Source organism: Meleagris gallopavo, chromosome Z, assembly GCF_905368555.1.
Source record: "Meleagris gallopavo chromosome Z, MGAL_WU_HG_1.1, whole genome shotgun sequence".
Taxonomy (NCBI): Eukaryota; Metazoa; Chordata; class Aves; order Galliformes; family Phasianidae; genus Meleagris; species Meleagris gallopavo.
In genome coordinates, this window is record NC_139435.1 from 21,538,889 (window position 1) to 21,559,743 (window position 20,855).

General features: G+C 37.8%; 1 protein-coding gene across 8 annotated transcripts in view; it reads left to right on the forward strand.

The window, feature by feature from the left end:
* Positions 1–20,796, forward strand: part of MAST4 (microtubule associated serine/threonine kinase family member 4) — a 287,688-nt gene extending 266,892 nt beyond the window's left edge. For all 8 annotated transcript variants that reach the window (XM_085214175.1, XM_085214169.1, XM_085214170.1 and 5 more), the window contains 10 exons: positions 1,931–2,053; positions 2,295–2,407; positions 4,072–4,199; positions 4,293–4,525; positions 6,318–6,518; positions 8,602–8,831; positions 10,818–10,940; positions 12,623–12,759; positions 13,318–13,499; positions 14,303–20,796. In XM_085214175.1, the coding sequence (XP_085070301.1) occupies positions 1,931–2,053; positions 2,295–2,407; positions 4,072–4,199; positions 4,293–4,525; positions 6,318–6,518; positions 8,602–8,831; positions 10,818–10,940; positions 12,623–12,759; positions 13,318–13,499; positions 14,303–18,363 (5,531 nt within the window). In that variant the 3' untranslated portion in view covers positions 18,364–20,796. The remainder of the gene's footprint in view (positions 1–1,930; positions 2,054–2,294; positions 2,408–4,071; positions 4,200–4,292; positions 4,526–6,317; positions 6,519–8,601; positions 8,832–10,817; positions 10,941–12,622; positions 12,760–13,317; positions 13,500–14,302) is intronic.
* The last annotated feature ends 59 nt before the right edge of the window (positions 20,797–20,855 follow it).

The following is a 20,855-nucleotide window of genomic DNA, read 5'->3' on the forward strand; positions in this document are numbered from 1 at the left end:
TTCATAACTGATCCATTCATGGGAACTTGAGTACAACCCAGGCTTTAAGTGCTATTGACATGGTGCCAAACTACAGATCTTCTTCTAGGAAGTGGTCAAGTGGCAGAATGACTGCATATGTCTTGCTCCCTGAATGCATGGGATCTGTGAACAGTCTTCCCTGTAGCTTATAATCTGGAGTAAATTACATTCAGTAGATTTGTTTTTCACTCTTGCCCAATGTTAAAATAAAGTAAGAGTGAGGGAGTTGTATTGTGCCCAAGATGGTTTCTCCAGTTGCTTCCTGCTTCATCCTACTGCAGAGGGCACCACCACCATAGTTAAAATGAAGAGCCAGAGATAATTCTGTTCCCTTGTTTCAAACACATGCATAAACATATAGCACAAAATACATTTCAGAGATTTTTGTTTCATTGCCAGGTTGCCTTTTCCTAGTCAGTTGTAGTGTTCATGCAATACTGTCAGCCTGTGAGAGGCTGAACTACAAGAAGCTTGCAAATTCTGTCTCTGTTTTGTAACAGCTGGATGAAAAAGTGAATTGGCAAGAATTAGACTTAAGAGTTGCAGTGGTCAGTGCAGCCACATGGAGCATCTGCTCTGTTTGCTCAGGAACTAGCTTTTTTGGACTGTTTGTAGTCTCTCAAGAGCCGGCAGTCTGAGGAAAAAATCCTGCAGCCATTCCTTTGAAACACAGAGGAGTGTTTAGTAGCCATAGTGAAGTTTTTTATTTGTCAGAGACAGCTCACAGAAACAAGAGTCTGCAACACAATGGGTCCCACAGGGGCAATGCAAAACAGCACATTTTATCCCAGGCTCCACCATGCCTTTCAAATGATCGTCCTGTCTGTTCAACACATGTTAGCTAGTTGCATTACATTCCATTAAAATGGTAATTGTGTATTTTCTCAGGAAACTTTAGTAATATGGTCAAGTTGAAAGAAAGGTACTGTACTCTTCTGAAGAAGGAAAGTGATGGATTGATTTGAAGTGTCTGAAAACCAGTCAAGAATTACACAATTTGCTGTAATATCCCATTGTTACTTTAAGAAAAGTGATTACTTATGACTAGATGTGATTTTGATCTCCTTTGGGGAGATTTGGCTTGGGAATTTTTCCCAGCTGCAGCCCAAAAAATGAATCCAGCTTAGAAATCTTGAAATATTTGTAGATCTGAAAGACCAATCCTAGAAAATTCGTACTTTTTCCATGGCTTTGTCCTGACTTATCCTTGGCATGTCAAGTTGGATTGACTGTGCAGTAGCTTGTATGTCCAGCTTACAAAATTACTTCTATGCTTGTTAATATCCCACTCACCTCTCCAGGTATTTTCAGTATTTCATAGTTAGTGTTTACTGTTATTTCAGTATTGTATTGTGTTCTTACAGATTCTGTTTTTAATTTGAAACTAATGCAGCTGTTTAACAGATTATAAAATCAAGGCAGTGATCCATAATAAGCTAAATTACAAAGTATTTTCTGTAGAACTGTGTATCACTACCGTAAAACACCAAAAAAAAGGAATTCCTCATCAGCAATGGTATTTACAATGAGCAACTATTAAGAATAATTATTCCATACTTTCTAACTTGCAATTCCTCATCTAACTCATGTATCTACATTTTACTTTCAGACTTTACTTTTTAGATGATGTGTGATTGATGCATTATTATTAGTCTATCTAGAAAAATAGAAATGTTGAAAGGAGAAAGAAGAAAAAGCAATGCCACCACTGCTAAACAAAGAAGATAAGGGTGCTGCTCTGACAGGTTTAGGTGACGCCAGTGAAAAGGGGTAGTAGAGGTTCCTGCCTGTAGGAAGGGATGACTATGCCTTTCCTTGCTAATTTACATTCTCTTGGCCAGGAATTTAGTTGAAATAATGTTAGAGGATTTGGTGTCGTTTGCTCACTGTTTTTCTTTGACTCCCCCAGGTGGTGCATATGAAGTAAAGCAACATCAGTTCTTCAGGAGCCTTGACTGGAACAGTCTGCTAAGACAGAAAGCAGAGTTTATTCCACAGTTGGAGTCTGAAGATGACACAAGTTATTTTGACAGTGGGTATTTGCTTGCATGAAAAAAAAAAAAAAAAGGAATGAAAATCTTGTTAAAATAATCACTGTGTCTTGGAATTTTGTATTTGTTTACAGCTTATAAGAACCACTGGGAACTGTAAAGTTTCAGTGTTGGTGTGACAATGCAGAAGAAATAAGAATATAATAAAGCTTTTGGCTGATAATAAGGTTTATAACTCAATCTTCCTGAAAAATTCAGTTAATTTATTTCTCTTATTTGTAGCTCGTTCTGAGAAATACCACCACATGGAAACTGAGGAAGAAGATGATACAAATGATGAGGATTTTAATTTGGAAATAAGACAGTTTTCTTCATGTTCACACAGATTTTCAAAAGTGGGTAAAAATTGCTATAATGTTAATACATATTGTATGCATAAATGTTTTGCTGCTTTTCTAGAGTTTGGAAATGTTAGAAATGGAAGAGGTACATATAGCATTGTTGCTTGAAATTTATCTGAAAATGAACAAGAAAGAAATGAGTATCTTGCAGATGATGGTGTAACAAAGATTATAGCGGTAGTCTATACTAGCAGCGAGTTTAAATGACAGTAAACTGCAGTGAAAAGCAAGATAGTATTTAGCATGTGATTCAGTTAAGGAAAGAAGTGGATTTGAGCAAGTGATTTGAATGCCATGAAGACAAACTGACTTTCTAAAAGGAGAGAGCTAATTACTGCTGTACAGGGAATACAAGCAAAATGGTGAACATGCTCAGGATCTTTTGTAGAGGAAAAACTGGCAGAGGGATTAAGAAGCAGAATGCCTCATCAGCATGCTATTAGTCTTAAATAGCAGTCAACACTGATTTTCAAAAATATTCAAAAATATTTCTATTAATGAGCAGTTTCTTGAACCTGTTTAGAAACTATCTAAAGGTATTTTGAAAGCGTATGTTTATCTTTTGTGTTTGGACTTATGCTTTAACCGGTGTATTTTATACTGGCTTTGCAGTATCAGATGTCTATTATATCTGTGATAGCACAGAGGAGCAGAGCAAGGAGTTGTTGATATAATTATCCTTTTTCTATGTGAATTCCTTATTTTCACTTGATGGCGTATTTCAAATTCAGATATTAGCAGATGTTGCAGCTATTCTGAGGATAACTTGGACAAGAAGGCTTAATTCTTTGGAGACAATTTCAAAAAGAGGCAGTGGGCACAAACTGAGACACCAGAAGTTCATTGTGAACACTGCTTTACTGTGTGGCTGACAGAGCTGGCACAGGTTGCCTAGAGAGGTTGTAGAGTGTCCTTCTTGGAGATCAGAAGCCATCTGGAAATGGCAGCCTGCTCTGGGCTGGAGCAAGGGCTGGACCAGGTGACCTCCAGAGACGCTTTTCAACCTCAACCATTCTAGCATTCTGTGAACTTCTACCTTTTCCAAAGTTCTGTATCACAGTGATGATTTGTTGTGTTAATATCATTACGTCATGACATCTCTAGCTGTGACTCACAATATGTAGTAATATACAGCCAGCAGTTCTTGTATGCTATTTATCAGATAAGTAAACAAACTTCTAGTGGTCAGATTTTTTTTCTAAATCCTGTAACTAATTGATTTATTTTTAACTTCTGTGTGAGTTGAGATTCATTTTTGTACTTTCTTCACCTTCCTGCTACATACTAAGTCAGTACCCAAGGGGTAGGTTTTTTTCTTTTTTAACTTTATGATTAGTAGTAAATATTTGCACTGATCACCTGGAGACCCCAGGCCTATGGATTTTGTCTCTTGTGTTATGGAGACAATTGTAAGAAAGCTGTTGAATTTACAGTGAGAAGAGTTGCTAATCAAGACCCTCTCTGTAAGGAGCCAAAAAAGCAAAAACAAATTTATGAATAGAAACTCTGTAGAAATTTTTAAAGGCTTGAGAATTCTATAGTTTGTCGTTTACTCTATAAGAATTTGGAACATGTAGAGCACCACTTGAATAAATTTTTGTATCAAATGTGTCAGTGATGAGCTGCTTTTTTGTGTCTTTTGTTGTTGTCTGTAATAGGTGTTTAGTAGCATAGACCGAGTTTCTCAAACACAAGGTGATGAAAAGGAAGATGCAGGAGACAAAACAAAAAGTGTAACGTTGCCTTCAGTGGAATCTTTAAGCTGGAGTTCAGAATATTCTGAAATGTAAGTAGGAGAAAGTGGTCTGTGTCCTGCTGGTCAGGCATCAGGCTGCCTCATCTTGGTAACTGCATGAGAGTTTGCTTATTTTTGATGCAGACAACAAGTATCTACATCCATCTCCTCTGACACCGAGAGTAGCGGGCAGCGACATAGTTCTGGTTTGTTGCCAAAGCTGGCCATATCTGCCGAAGGAGAACAAGATGATTCCACCTGCCTAGTGGGAGCACAGGAAGAGCAGGAAAAGCCTGTATTAGTGAGTGAAGAAATAGTGCCAGATGAACCCGAAGTAACAACTCCAGCAAGTACAATAAGCAGCTCCACACTGTCAGGTAATTCGTGTTGTGTCTCTTAACTGCTGATGTTAGAAACAGTTGTGGATCTTTGCTTAGCACTATCATTCATGGACATAGAAATCCTGCATTTCAGTACCACTTAAAAGAAAAGATCCTAAAAGGATTCTGTTTTGGGCTGAATTTCATATCAGTAAAATCTCATAGAACATGAAATAGCATCAGCATTTTTAGAAATGCCGGCAATTGGCATTGTTTCACTAACTCTCCAGCACTTCTAGACAAGTGAATGAAGTGCTGATTTGTCCATAGATCCTTGGCAGAATTGTTTTCTTGAGAAGATGAATCTTAGATACTATGAGAACTTAAAGGACTGTTTTTATTTCTTCTCTTGCCTGTGTTGGTGATTTTTGATTGATAACGCTAGTCTTTCCAGTTCATCTGTTTCCAACACTCTGCTAACACTTCAGTGTGTTTTTAAGTGTTTTGCAGTGATATATATTTGTTTCAGAATTGGCAGCATAGCCCTTGACTTGTGGAATCACTTGTTCATTTAAAATCTAGGAAGAAATGTAGTAATCCATTCTCTACTTAAATAATGTATCTCCTTTATGCTTCCATTTCCCAGCACAAGCATTTGAATGCACTGCTGAGGAATCCAGAGCCCTATTATGTACCTTCAGAGGAAAGTTTTATGTGACTGTTGGAAAATCTATTACTTAACACAGATCTAGGCTTGTATCAATCTCATATTTGTCCCTGTGTTGGTTTGAATTACTTCATCTCCATATTTACTTGTGTCCAGATGATTTCCCTTTTGTAATTCAATGAGTTGACTCGATAATCATTGTATTCTGTCTTCTTTCTATTCTCATACCCATGTTTTACTCCATAATCTGCATTTTTTTCTCCCTTCAACCACTATTTCTGGGAATATATCCTCAAACCTGTTGAAGTGTATAACCATCTCCATCTCTTTCCCTTGTCCAAAATCTTGTGTGTGCTCACTCCTTCTCAATGCCATGTTGATTAATCTAGCTCCTAGCCAAAGATGTTAACACAAAACATCTCTTATTCTTTTGTCACTTACTAATTACACGTAGGAATAATTTCATTTATTTCCATATCCCATTAGCAATGGGATATTCTGTGACCTTAACTAAAAAATAGGAATTAGTTTTAATCAAAGTTAGGAGACTCTTGATGCTCATTTCATACAATTTTACTGGCACAGGTCCGTTACTATTACTCTATTATCACTGTTCTTTGAAATTCTATTTTCCTTTATTGTGGAAGATGATAGAATAATACCAGTAGGGTTGTAATACTGAGTCTTTAGTGCCTGATATCTTCCCTTTTCTAAGAGTGATAAAAAAAAATCACTGAACAAATAAAAGCAAAAGATAATATGGTAAGTAGGAGTTAGGTAGTGTTTTAATTATTTTGGAAAAGATGTTAAGCTGTTAGCAGCTTACATAGGGTTGGAACCTGTTGTTTACTTTAGAAGTCCACGTGAAAAGTAAATGTTTATTGTATGTTTTTGTATGTTTAGTGTATGTTTAAGTTCTTCAAGGCTAATTTTGCATGTTGAGCTTCCAAACTTGCTTCTGCTTTTGTTTACATTTTGCTTCGGTGAATGCAGTATGTTGCAGACAGTATTGCTTCAGTTCATTCTGTTGAATTTATGCATGTTTGAGAGAATTCTTCAGATTTCCAAATTGGCTTTTTATGAATTTCTAGACAGAAGGAAAAAACTTCTCACAATTGCACTGTTTCCTTTCCCTGACCTTCAGTTTTCCCTCAATGTGTTTATCCCTTTTTCTTTGTACAGTTGGCAGTTTTTCAGAGCACTTAGATCAGATGAATGGACGAAGCGAATGTGTGGACAGCACAGATAACTCCTCAAAGCCTCCCACTGAAGTTGCATTTCAGATGGCTCGTCAGAGATTAGAAAGTACGGAGAAAAAGAAGATCTCCGGAAAAGTTACAAAGTCCCTTTCTGCAAGTGCTTTGTCCCTCATGATCCCAGGAGGTAGAGCTAAATCTGTCATTTGGTGTAATTTGTGCATAGTGCATGGTTTCTGATATAAATCCAAGATTTTGGTGAGTCCAGAATGGGTTTTTTTTGTCACATTTTATTTCTGTAATTTACATGTGACTAAAGATCCAGTCTGGTCTTCAATTTAGAGTAGTCAAATCACAGCTGAGGGATCTCCTCTGACAACAGACTGTCACATAGTGGTAACTACAGTTCTGCGAAGAAAGGATACAGGCTGCACTCTACTTCATCCTCTAGTATGATTGTAGCTTAAGTCCTAAGCAGCTCACTGTGTACAGCATCATGAATCGCTGCTATTCTGTTACAAAAGCCTAATTCTTTCATCTCTTGAATAGAAAGATGATGAGCCAACGTGAAGTCTCTGAAGTGAAAATAGCTTGACAGCTAAAACTCTTTTCTGTACTCCATTGGCTTATATGTAGTAAACCAAATGTGAAGCCAGAAATACTGCTTTAAATTGATGAAAGTATAGAAGTAGTACTGGGTGTTTCTAGATGGAGCATTGGCATTTCATGCCATAGTAATTTAGAATAAAAGTCCAAGTTGCCACAACTAAGCAAAAAGGGCTTGCATCTTAACTCTGCTGCCTTATGTATCTAGCCTTTTGGCTTCTCTGGGCCACATTGAGTGAAGAGGAATTGGCTTGGGCCATATATAAAGTTTATCTAATAATGTATATAAGTAACAAAACTTTGGCTTCTTTGTTTGTTATTAAAAAATTTAAAAAGTGGGAAGCAGTCTTAGCTTATTCTTTATGTAGACTGTTTCTTCCATGTAATCTGTCCATAAGTCAGAGATGTTACTTGATGTACCCTTGTAGCACTCAGTACCAGTTTTTTTTCCTGCTAGTAAAAGGCCTGCAAGGCACATTAATTATTCAGACTGGGCATGAGAAGAGCGTGATACACGTGTAAATAATACACACGGCCAAGCATGTTATTTATCAGTTTTGTATTCTAGTGATTCATTTCACAGCTATAGGTTGAGAGCTGCTAAGTGCAGAGATGATGTAGTCTGAGTTACCACATTTATTAAAATGGGGGATTCTTTGAGTTTAATCTGAACATTCTATGAAATCTAAACTTAGTTTTGCCTACACATAGGAATGTCATTATGTTTATATCAACCAAAATCTCATACGATAGCTCTGCTTATTACTAACAAAAATCCTACCTTATTCATGTTCACGAGTAATATAAACTACAGCCTGTTGTTACTGAACTGTAAGTCCTATGGCTGAGAGTCAAAGGACTTGTCCTGCATTTCAGACAGAAGATGGGGTAATCTGAGAATGCTTCAGAGTCAGAGGGTGACATTAAAAGCTCTCTGTGGGTTTGATTGCTACATGGGATTTCAGTGTTAACCCAGTGATAGATATCTGTAGGATCCTCTGGTGGCTCACATCCAGGGAGTCAGACTGTGGAAGTCTGTTGACAAAGTATTATCTCCCTTCACATGACATTACTTGGCACAGCAGCCAGCTGGAATATTTCTGGGTTGCATTCCTTTCAACAGCTGTCATCCTGTTGTGGTCATAAAAGTACTTTTTTTATTCTCCCACAATTGTGTTTACGTTTGCTCAAGTGTGAGTTTCAAAACAGTAAAACAAATAGTTTTTAGAAATTGAAGTTTGGTACAAGCATTCTGAGTTACTGTCCATGTACAACAAGATACTGTGTTTTTAGGTGTATGAGTGAATCCAAAAGATGAATGAATACTTCCTTTTACCACTGCTGGTTTACCACTTAGTGCCTGGTTTTGGATGTATTCACAACAGCATCTGTGTATTTTCTAATTAAAAGGACAAAGTTTATACCTAACAAGTTATTCCTAAGAAATAGGGTTTTTACTGTGGGAAGATAAATTTATTTCTCATATCAGGTTGTTCGTCAGCCTTCTGATTCACTGAGATTCACACTTAGTGGAAAGGAGAGGGGTTTTAAGCAAAGACTGTGAAATATTTTGGCAGAAAAATGCTTTTAAGCAGATTGTCAGATATGTGTCTGTGTTTGTGTGTGTTCAGAGTGTACTCTAACAGGTGTTTTTTTTCTTCCAGATGTGTTTGGTGTTTCTCCTCTGGGAAGTCCAATGTCTCCTCATTCGCTATCATCTGATCCTTCGTCCTCTCGAGATTCCTCTCCTAGTCGTGATTCTTCAATTGCTGCTGCAAGTCCTCATCAGCCTATAGTAATTCACAGTTCAGGAAAAAAATATGGCTTCACCATCCGAGCAATCAGGGTTTATGTGGGAGACAGTGATATTTACACTGTGCACCATATTGTTTGGGTAAGATAATAATTTTATTTCCATAAAGCCAGAGGAAACTGATGATATATTTACTTTTGATCTTTTGTACGCAGGATATCTGTTGACAGCTGCTGTGTAAATGTAGTGTAGTATAAGTGGTAATGTTGTACTGAGTAGTAGTTTGAGAAGAAAATTTGTGACTGCACAGTGCCAGTGGTGGGTGTAGCATCCCAAACCAATATAATACACATCTTTGACAGAAGTAGTACCTACTTATCATCACAGAAGTACAGAATGATTTTTGTTGGAAGGGACATCAAATATCATCCAGCTCTAACCCTCATGCTGTGGACAGGATCACCTCCCGCTAGACCAGGTCACTCAGGGCCCCATCCAACTTGTCCTTAAACATCCCTAGGAATGGGGCATCCTCAGCTTTGGGCAACTTGTTCCAATGCCTCACCACCCTCTGAATAAAGAATATCCTCCTAACAGCCAATCTAAATCTCTCTTCTTTTTGTTTAAAAATGTTCCCATTTTTCTTATCGCTATCATACCACGTAAAAAGTTGATCTCCCTCCTGCTTATAAGCTCCCTTTAACAACTGGAAATCAGCAGTGAGATCTCCATGGAATCTTTTCTTCTCCTTGCTGAATAAGCTTAGCTCCCTCAGCCTCAGTCAAAGAATCTGCCAAACTAGAAGATTGTAAACAGGAACTGTTGAAATATTCGTGGAGTTTATTAAACTTGCTTCAGTTAAGAGATTAGTTAGATATTTTGCTACTCACAAGTAGGATATTTTCAACTACTGACTTTTTTTTCTGTAGAAATTTGCAAATCATTTTGAATGGTGAAAACTTTTGAGGATCTATTGTACAGAAAAAAGACTAACAGAATATATGTGTATATATATATTTATAATTGAAGTTGATTGTGTATAATGTATATTATACGTTACATATAGGTATATATTATATATGTAATATGTATGTATATATTATACATTTTACATATCTTTTTGTATGTAAACAGTAAACTAACATATTCCAACTACCTTAAAACAAATTTGAAAAATTCCTTACAAGTTTACAAGAAGCTTTGGAGTTTTGAATGAGATTTTAAGTATCCACTGTATGCTTTGAAATAGCAGTGCTGCTGATGAAGTACAGTATCATGTTTTATTCATGTTTTTTACCTCTTAAACCTATTAGTTCATCAAGAACATTGAATGCAGAGCGTGTGTATATGTGATAATAAGTCCAAAAATTTGAGTTGTTATGTCTGGTAGGATGTCAAATCAGTGAAAGGAAGGGAAGAAAGATAATTTTACATTGCAGTAAAAGTGAAACCTTGGCATTTTTCAGAACATTGCAGATATTTATTTATTCTTTCATACTTATGTATTCAGTCACTGCTGAGGCTCTGTAGCCTCAGTATTGGCTACGTGACCTAAAATTCTTGAAAAGCTTATTTTAGAGTGTAATAAATTATTTAAGCCACCTTCAAAATTATTTGCAATTCAGTTTGTTTTGGTGCTTTACCAGCTTTGTGCTGCACTGTTCCCTCCAGTGGGGTAGGCTGATGAATTCGATCCAAATACCAAGAGTCCACAGCTAAATGGTGGAGCTAAAACCTTGAATTGTGATTAGGATACTGTATGTGATCACTGCTATTATTACACAAGTATTTCCCACTGTCAGATGTTAAAAGTTTTCATTTGGATCTGAAATTTAGTCTTGGGCACCTCTTTATGGTGCCCTGCTAAACAGAATTTAGTGGCAACACAGCGTTTTATTGAGCTTTGAAACAGTGCTAGGCCCCGTGCTCAAAGGTGAAGCAATGATTAATGATGAAACAGTTTTCCTGTACTTTTTTTCTTCCTTCATTGAACTTGGTATCTGTAAGTTTTCTTTGTTGTGTTGAAAAGTCAACTGCTTTTATAGAGCAAGAGCAATGAAAAAAACTGCTATTGAAAGTATGGGAATTAGTTAACAAGAGTTTATTATCTTCATTTGTAATTTCTAGAATGTGGAAGAAGGAGGCGTGGCATACCAAGCTGGTTTGAAAGCTGGGGACCTAATTACTCATATCAATGGAGAGCCAGTGCATGGTCTTGTTCATACGGAAGTCATTGAGTTGTTGTTAAAGGTAACTCCTAGACATGTGAGATACAAAATCCATTGCTTTTTTCCATGTAGGATCATGAGGTTACATTTGCTTTCTTCAGAGATAAACTATCAGATTTTGTGGTTGTTCAGATACAACCTCTGAGCTGTTATTGAATGAATCTGGAAAAAAGTCAGCAATTGCATCGTTCTGCTATGATTTTAGCTACCGATACCTGTAGAGTACTTGGCAGAACTGACACAAAGATAAGTCTCTCAAAAAATTTGTCACATGCAGGAAAGTGCTTTTCTGAATCCAACCATCTTCATCAGATAATTCTAAGTTTTGATGACAATGCCATTTCTTATTTTCTTCTTTTAAAGTGAAATCCATCAGGAAAGATGGAAACAAAGAATATGAAGTGTTTTCTTTCTTTCACAGTCTTTAAAGCCCAGAATGTTTTTGCCTCATACATTCCCAGGCATGTCCTGCAAATATACTTCATAAAATTCTGATCCCACAGTTGGCTTTTCATGAATAATCTCTCCAGTGTCTCTCTTATGGAGTTTTTAGAGGCCTGTTCCATTAGAAAATTTAGATACGTTTAATTCTTAAAAGCAAAAGATTTAATTATTCACCGTAGCTCATTATGCTGCAGATTTTCTGTAATCTTTGTAGCACGGACTGAAGAAGTTCAGAATTATTTTACATAGCACTGTATTAACTTCTTGTATTAGTAACAAATTCAATGGTGCTCCATGCAGTTTTGCTTGTAAAAGTGAGTAGTCAGTTATAAAAGAAGACTGGAAAGCAATGAAATAGAAGGAAATAAAAGGAGCTGGGGAAAGATGCAAATTACACTTAAGCTTAAATCTTTTTTTTTAATATTCTGAAACAAAGAGGAACTTCCACATTTTACAGTTCTGCAAGAAACCTATAAGATGAAATTTTGCAATGTAAGGCAGTTGGGTAAAACAGCATAAAAACTGCAGAAAAGCAGAAACACAACAAGCTTGCACACACAGTGCAGAAGAATATATTCAATGTGAATATACTTAAAATATGAAATTGTTGCTATCCAACTGTGATACCATACATTAATTTATTAAAATTCATACGAGTATTAGAAGTGTGCTGTAGTACTACGCCATATTAGGAGGGAGACTTGGATTTTTAAAAGCTTAGATACTTACTTCCACTTGTGCTTTTTTACTGAACTGCTGTCATCTGTCTGTTCATGTAAGCAACCCTAAAAATCTTAGTTATATGTTCCTTTTTTTCAACAAAGTAAAAGTATTGATCAGGACCCACAGTGAAATTTATTTCCTCCATTTTGTCATTGCTAGTATCCTGAGATGTGACTGGCTAGTGAACAGAACGCTGTGCAGTGACAGCTGTTCTTAGTGGGGGAAAAAAGATGTTTCTATAGAAACTTAGTTAACTTCTTAAAGATTGCAGTTTTATCCTTGGTCTGTCTAACTTCAATTACTGGAATTTCCCGTTGTCTTGAAGCTTGTTCTTGTAATGGAGGAAGTTCAGAAAATTGGACAGCATTTTGAGAAGTTTCCAGTCATTGTTTATCAGATATAAATCAGCTTTGCAACTTCTGCATATTGTTCCCCTCACTGCCAACTCTTAGGCTGATGCTGTTTTGAAGTGTACCTTCAATTTAAAGCTAAGTGATATTGTATTACTCAACCTAAAGGTTCTTTATATTTCGGCAGAGTGGCAACAAAGTGTCAATTATGACAACACCTTTTGAAAACACTTCCATCAAGACAGGACCTGCCAGGAGAAACAGCTGCAGGAGCCAAATGGTCAGGCGCAGTAAGAAAACCAAGAAGAAAGAGAGTTTAGAGAGGTGTGCAATCCTTTTGGATCATTACAAAAGTGTGTTCCTGTGTGTGTGTGTGTACATAAGAATTTGTTAAAAAATGAAGCTAAAACAATTGTCTCTTATGCCTTCTACACCTCTTTTTACCTTCCTCTATGAGATTCTGTGGTCATAATTTTATAGCACTACGTTTATATGTGTTTTCTGCTTTATGCTAATTTTATGTGTGTTCTGCAAATATATTGCTAGTACTGTATAAATAGTCCTTCAGTTTTGGCGGGCTCTTAAATTAAGAAAACGAAAATCTGAACTTATAAAGAACTAATTCCAGTTCATCTGGAATACCGAGAATAATTTTTAGTGCAGTTGGATCTGATCAAAATATCTATCTTAAGTGTTAGCAGTCATGATATTTTCAGAACTTCATGCTTTGCACTGTAGTCTGTATTCATGCAAACAAGGATATAATGTTTCCTTTTTTGAGGATAGTGGTAGATTGAATATCATCTACAGAGCTTTGCCTATGATAATAATGTTCTTTGTGCATCTTATGTTTTTATTAATACTTTGCTCTTCCCACACTAGGAGGAGGTCTCTCTTTAAAAAGTTGGCCAAGCAGCCCTCTCCTCTTCTTCACACCAGCAGAAGTTTCTCCTGCCTGAACCGATCACTTTCATCAGGAGAGAGCTTACCTGGATCTCCAACTCACAGCTTGTCTCCAAGGTCACCTACCCCAAGCTACCGTTCCACTCCTGATTTTCCATCTGGTGAGTGTGAAAGAATAGAGGACTGAGAAAAGTGACTTGAAATTGAAGTGTATTCTGCTTCTTGTGAGGCTCTTCTGCTGAGAGCAGTCAGCTTAGACAAACAATCACCGAACAGGTGGTTTCTATCTAAACAAGGGAAAAGATTTTTACTGCGAATCCAAAGGTGTTCTTATAATACAAAAGTACCTAAAATGAAAATGTCTGTGAGGTTTGTCTGAGAGAAAATCCAAGTCCAGTGGCTTAAAGTTCTGTAATAACCAATCCAGCTTTGAGTTAAAAGTAAAATCTTGTTTAGGAGAGGCTGGTAAAAGAATGTTGGTAAAAGAATGGAACTAGCATGGACTCTTATGTGAATGCAACTTGATTGTTGAGAAGATGAACTGGGTGCTGAAATATGGAAAAAAGGAGGTCTCATCTGCCTCTTTTTCATATCATGATTTCAGCGTCTACTGAAAACAGAAACACTGTTGTACCATCTCTTGCAGAAGGTAAATTATTTGGAACACCCTGATCATTGCTTTGAAGTGCCAGAAAGCATTTATCTGTTCTTAAATAGATGGAGGCAAGAACTTAAAGGAAGTAAAGGAAAGAGAGGGAAGGAAGGAGAAACACCAACATTCTGAAATAATGAGGTTTCTGAAGTTTGGTCGCTCACAATCTACCAAATCTTGGAACACTGTAGAAACAAACATCACGTATTCTTTTAGAATCAGTGCACACACTGCTTGTCTTTTTGCTGTTGGGCAACATTCAGTTATTCTTGCTAATCTTACGTTTATTTTGTTTGCTTGTTCTTTTTGTAGGTACTAATTCTTCTCAGAGTAGCTCCCCTAGTTCAAGTGCTCCCAATTCTCCAGCTGGTTCAGGACACATAAGACCCAGCACTCTTCATGGCTTGGGCCCAAAGCTTAGCGGGCAAAGATACAGATCAGGAAGACGCAAATCAGCTGGCAGCATTCCTCTCTCTCCTCTGGCAAGAACACCTTCCCCAACACCACAGCCCACATCACCTCAGCGATCTCCATCACCATTGCTAGGGCATTCAATTGGGAATACGAAAATAGCTCAGTCTTTTCCTAGCAAGATGCACTCCCCTCCAACTATTGTAAGACATATTGTTAGGCCAAAAAGTGCAGAACCACCACGATCTCCTCTCTTAAAGAGAGTCCAGTCAGAAGAGAAACTTGCACCCTCTTATGCTAGTGATAAGAAACACTTATGTTCACGAAAACACAGTCTTGAAGTGACTCAGGAAGAAGTTAATAGAGAATTGTCCCAAAGGGAAGTAATTCTTCAGAGTTTGGAGGAGAATGTATGTGATGTGCCATCACTCACACGAGTCAGACCTGCAGAGCAGGGCTGCTTGAAGCGGCCCATCTCCCGAAAATTAGGTAGGCAAGAATCCATTGATGAATTAGACAGAGAAAAGCTGAAAGTCAAGATAGTTATGAAAAAACAAGATTTTGCTGAGAAAGTGAATGCTGCTATACATGAACCTAGCAGTGAACCAGAAAAGCCCAATACCATAAGATTGGAAGAAAGAGACAAAAAAGCATTCCAAAAGGTATTAGAAAGATCAAATCCATTTGAAACAAAAATTGTTGCTTTAGAGACCCAACCAGCTGGAGGCATACTCAAAGACACTCTTCAAAAGAATGCAAACTTGAGATCAAATGACTGTAGTGCTTTAGATACACAGATGTTGTGTCATGGGTCTCCACTTAATGAAGTCAGTCATATTTCTTACGAGTTCAAAAGAATTTCTCCTCCATGTACGCTGCAAGATATGCCATCTCAGTCCTCTGACAGAATGCTAAATGGAAAGGGAGAAAACACAGATAAAAATGTACCAACAAAAGAATTTGTCAAATATGAAAGATTAGATGGTAAACTTGCAAATATTGATTATCTTAGAAAGAAAATGTCTTTTGAAGAAAAAGATGAAAGTGTCTGTCCAGTGCTAAAACCCAAACTGACATCGAATGTTCATGAAAGCCTTCAACTTAATGCAGTCAGGCCTGTAAGCATTCAGCAGGATTCCACTACAGTTGCTGAAGGTAGAGCATTCATCAGCAGTGCACATGCTTCTCAGATGAGCTCAGTTTCTTTTGTTCCCCTCAAAACATTGAATAGTCGAACAGAAACAAGTATGGAAAAATCAGCTGTGATTTCTGCTGAGTCACCTGTCAGAAAAAGTCCATCAGAATATAAACTTGATGGGAGGTCTGTTTCCTGTTTGAAGCCAATAGAAGGCACACTAGACATTGCTTTGCTTTCTGGACCACAGGCTTCGAAGACTGAGTTACCTTTGTGTGTTCTGCCAGAAGGACAGAGCACCAGCAGTGATACGGGATCTACTAAACCTTCAGTGCCACAGGGGAGTGGTGGAAAGGCAGAACTGGCCTGTCAGAAAGAGCTGCTGTTAAGCCATTCAAAATCTAGCAAAGTTAACCTGCCAGAGGCTCAGGTTCTGCAAACAAGCAAAGTTAACCTGCCAGAGGCTCAGGTTCTGCAAACAAGCAAAGTTAACCTGCCAGAGGCTCAGGTTCTGCAAACAAGCAAAGTTAACCTGCCAGAGGCTCAGGTTCTGCAAACAAGCAAAGTTAACCTGTCAGAGGCTCAGGTTCTGCAAACAAGCAAAGTTAACGTAGCAGAGGCTCAGGTTCTGCAAACAAGCAAGAGTTCTCCCAATCCACCTGTCATCCCTATGGCTGCAGAAGTGATGGCAGAGAAAAAAGTTTCTAGTCCAGCTGCTAAAGTCAGCATTTCTATTACTGAAGCTGTTCAGAAGAAGGACAACTTTCCCTCAAAGGAGGACAGTTCAGTGGAGGTGAAGTCCTGTGTTACTCAAAGTCAGAGTGTTAAAAGTGCCCTAAAATACTCTAAGCTTTCTACTATCCAAAGTATTCCTGAAAAACCTCTGGGCAAAGAGCAGCAAGTACAAAAGGAGCTGCCTAGCAGACAGCCAGCAGCCCAGAGAAATTGTGAGCCTATCTCTGCAAAGGTGGAGGTTATCAGGGAGTCGACTTTGAAGGTATCTGTCTCAGATATCCTGACAACAAACTACTCCAAAGGCAGTGAAAAAAATTCTGCTGATCTTGCCATTCCACCTCAAATGCAAGGGAAATTGCAGGGAACTGGTCCAAAGGCACAACCTAAGGATGGCAGAGATTCGGTAAAACAGCTAAGCAGGGAAGACGCTGTTGTTGCTAGCAGCTTTGTGGAAAGGGACATAACCAAGCAGAAGGTTCTCAGTGAGTCTAAGAAAATTATTGTGGAGTCAAAGAGTGAAAATCTTCTATGCAAACCCTCAGTAGAATGTGATCCTAAAAATGAGAAGACTGCATTGGTGTCCTGTGTGCAGAAGGATAAAACCAAAGACTTGGGAAAGAAAGATCCGAAACAGGTCCCTGACATAAGGCTTCCAGCCACTGAGAGAGAGCAGTCCAGCCAAGTTCCTCAGCAGCAACCTAGTGCTCCAGTGTCCCCTGCTGTGAGAGATGCTATGAGCAGAAGCTGTGCTGCAGATGTTCACACAGGTATTCAAGATCCCATGAAGCCTCCTATCACTGGTATGGAAAGCAGTACTAATAAACTCAGGCCTGTCTCTGATATGAGTTCCTCTAAGTCTAAGCACACAGATAAACAGACGTTTTCACAGAAATCATGCACTCCAAACACAAAAGAAAAAGAAACAGTTGTTCAGATGTCTGCCAGCTCCCGGAAGGATTGTAAACATGCTGGTAAAAGTGTTCCAGATTCCCCCTCTTTTGTATCGGGTTCTTTAAGAAAAATGAACAGTGAACATATTAAAGTTGAAAGGCCTGTGATTTTGGAGCATGGACTTGTATCCACTCTTCAAGTGAGCAGTATCACTCCTGATACAAAACCCAAATCATCTACTGTTGACTCAGGACGAACAGGTCCTGAGATATCTAAGCAAATGCAAAAGCAAGAACCAGCAGGCTTTGGAGATTCTGCTGATCAAAAGCTGTTTCACTTCAGCGAGAAACAAACTGTGTCTCCAAAGTTTTCCACTGTGAAAGACTGTCTCTTGCTGAACAAACAAGCAGACAGAAGTCCTCTTAATCAGACAACCTCTGCAGATAGAAGACCTGAAGGAAAAATATGCACTGATGCACTTTATGTTCAACATGACAATGGGAAAATGGAGCCTACCCTTTGCCTCACAAACTGTGATGTTAGAGCAAAAGGATCAGAAAAATCAACCTCAACCAGCAAATGCTCTCAAGATTCAAAAGGGAAAGGACAAATTAATCAAAAACAGCCTGAGAATGCAAGCAAACAAATTGCAATAAAACATACTCCAGCTGCCAGTGGGCAGAGTTCTTACCATGTGGCTGCAGTGCCAGGAAAGCCACTGGCTTGTTCAACCAATTTCTCTGAATGTAGACAAGAAGTATCAGTTTTGTCTTTGGCAAAGAGTGATACATCTTCAGCAAAAGTTAAAGCAGGCTCACCTGAGCTTCCTTCATTCAGCTACAAAGAACAAAGTAAGAAAAGCACCTCTACCACAGGAAATAGTAAGACAGAAATCACTAAAAGCGTGTCAATGATAACTTTGCACAGTGCTGCTGTTGTAGAAGCCCACCAGTCTACTTCAAACCTTGGGGGAAAACCTGGAAATCAAGAGAAGTCTTTTGTTAACACCGTGGATGTAAAGGGAAAAGATACTGCTCAGGCTCAGCAGTCTGCTTCAAGAAAACAAAATGTTGGTAAAGATTTAACTAGGTCATTAACCACACCTGATCGCCCAAACGCACTTTCTAATGACAAAGACTCAGTCCGGCAGCGTCGAGGGAAAGAAGCTTTACGAAGCAGTCCTCACAAAAAATCCTGTTGACTGTAATATGTGGCAAATATAAATTCAAGACTAACAGAAACAAGAACAATATATTTTGACTGTCTTGAAACCAGCACTGTGTAGTGTCTTTATGTGGCAAGGCTTTCATGTCACTGAAGAGGATGGGGATATATAGAGAAAGGACTTTTTACAAAATGCCTTCTCGATTGTAACCGGTAAAACTGTTACCATATAGTATTTGTACAAATACACATTTACAGCTGGAAGCTGCAGAAGAAATAATTTCCTCTGTAAATACCTAGCATTGTGTTTGGGGATTGAATGTAGCATATATATGTTGCTGCTGATTGCATTGTTTACTCTCCCCCTTTTAAAAAATAGTTGCTTTGCCATTTATTTGCCATAAATATGAAAGTAAATTACTAAAAATGAGACATGGCACAGACATGCACAAGCGTTGTCTGACAGGAGGGTAAAAATCTGCTACATTTTTACTTTAAAAAAAAAAAGTCCTAGCTAGAGTTAAAAACACAAGGAAGAAACAAGTATGGTCACTTACTGTGAGTTTTTACGTGTTTTATTAGTAATCAGATTTTGATAGTAGTATCTGGTTACCTGCTTCGCCAGACCTAACACAAGATGAAACTGCATCTGCCAATGGCACAAAGTCTGTCTTATAGAGTGGGTGTGATTAAAGCGAAGGGAGGACTGCTTGGCTATCACAGAGTCTCTGGAAGACTCGTGTTCTCTGTTGCAATGGTAGTTCTGGTCTTGTCTGTTCAGACTGTATTCTGCGACCCTCAGACAAGGATGAGACTCTGAAGCACATGCTGTGTCCTTGGTTTCTGCTGTAATCCTCTCTTTGTTTCCTTGAGCGAGTTTTAAATTCAGGCCCTTACAATTTGAGGCACAAGTTACAAGCACATGACTTCCAGGACTATTGTGTTCACCCCTAATTCTTTTTAATTAATTTAGAGAATATCATAGCATACAGGTCTGCATAATTAGTTCTAGCTTTTTTTTCTATTTCATGGCTATTAAGGTAAAAAGGGAAAAAAAAAAGCAGTTCCATTGTCATAAAAATTTAGGACATCAAATACATTTTAATACATAGCTGGGGCCTTATGTTGTAGACTTTAACTTGCTTTTTTAGCAAGTAATTCTTGGTTTAATGTTCATTTCTAATTGCATTGAGTAGCTCCATACATTTCATAACATAATCTTCTTATTTATATGCAAAAAAAGTAAATGTAATTATAAAAGAAACGTGTAACAAAGGAACCTGTTGGAGCTATTTGGTGCTAGACTGTGACTGTCCTTTTACTTTTGCTAAGCCTTATTTAAATTTTGTATACTGTGGAACATGCAGATTTTAATCATTTTAGTGTGGAGGTATTCAGTTTTGAAGGATGAAAGATAGAATTTGAAACATGTATAAGAACACTACAGAATATGCGTCTTTTTAAGTGTTTGGGATCAACAGAGTGGGGGTTTGGTTGTTTATGTTCATGTAGCTAAACTAGAACTAGGCCCCTAGCTGTTTCATTGAGGCTTACGGATTGTCTTTCTGTCTCAAAAGCTAGAAACTTGTTCTTAAAAGCACAGTATAGTCTTGTCTTAGGGGTTTGTGTGACAACTGACAGTGTGCAGAATTCATTTCCCCCCGGGAAACGCTTTATTACACTAGTTATGTTGGATTACAGCAGACTTGCTATGGAAAGATGAAATCGCAAACTACAGTTTCTGATTTTTTTTATGAGGCACCAGAATATTCGTATTGCCTTTTATGCATTCACAGAGGAGCTAGTTAGCAATGGGTAGTAATTTTGAGCAGCTTTGAAGAGAAAATGGTCTCAACATTTACAGTTCGCCTGTGCTTTGGCAATTAATACAAACAAATGCTAATGCACTTCAATATAACATTTCTGTCTGGGAGGTATTTCCTAGTTTACAGTCTTCTGCATTTTTAAACTATCCTCTTGTTTCCTTTAAAGCACATCTAGTTATTTGTTTACAGTATAACTTTATGTATATTTTGTATAGCTCATTATAAGTTCTGACAAATAAGTTTGCATTTTGGAAGTGTAACAGTGCATAAGCTTGTGTTTATGTAGTACTGTTTGTTGGTGTTTACCTATCAGTGAGCTGTTAGAGACCCTCCTACCTGTGTGCTGCTTGGGTCAGTCTTTTTGTGATTGTAGTTCTGGTGTGCTCCTTTGTAGAGTTCCTGCTGTAGATTGCTCAGCTTCAAAAAAAAGAAAAAGAAAAAGAAAAAAAAAGAAAAGAAAAGAGAGAGAGAAAACAAAGATTAAAAAAAAAAAAGAAAAAAAATGTTAGGGTCTGTGCAATAAAGTGTTTGCAGTCTTATTTTCTCTAAGAAACTCCTTATGGATGTCATAATTGTTGTATATTGAACACAATTATTTATACTTATGCAGTTGCATAACATTGAAATAAAAATTCAGCATGAAACACTGTTTTGTTGATATTTTCCCTTGAACTGTTTTCAGTCCTGTAACTTCAACTTCAGG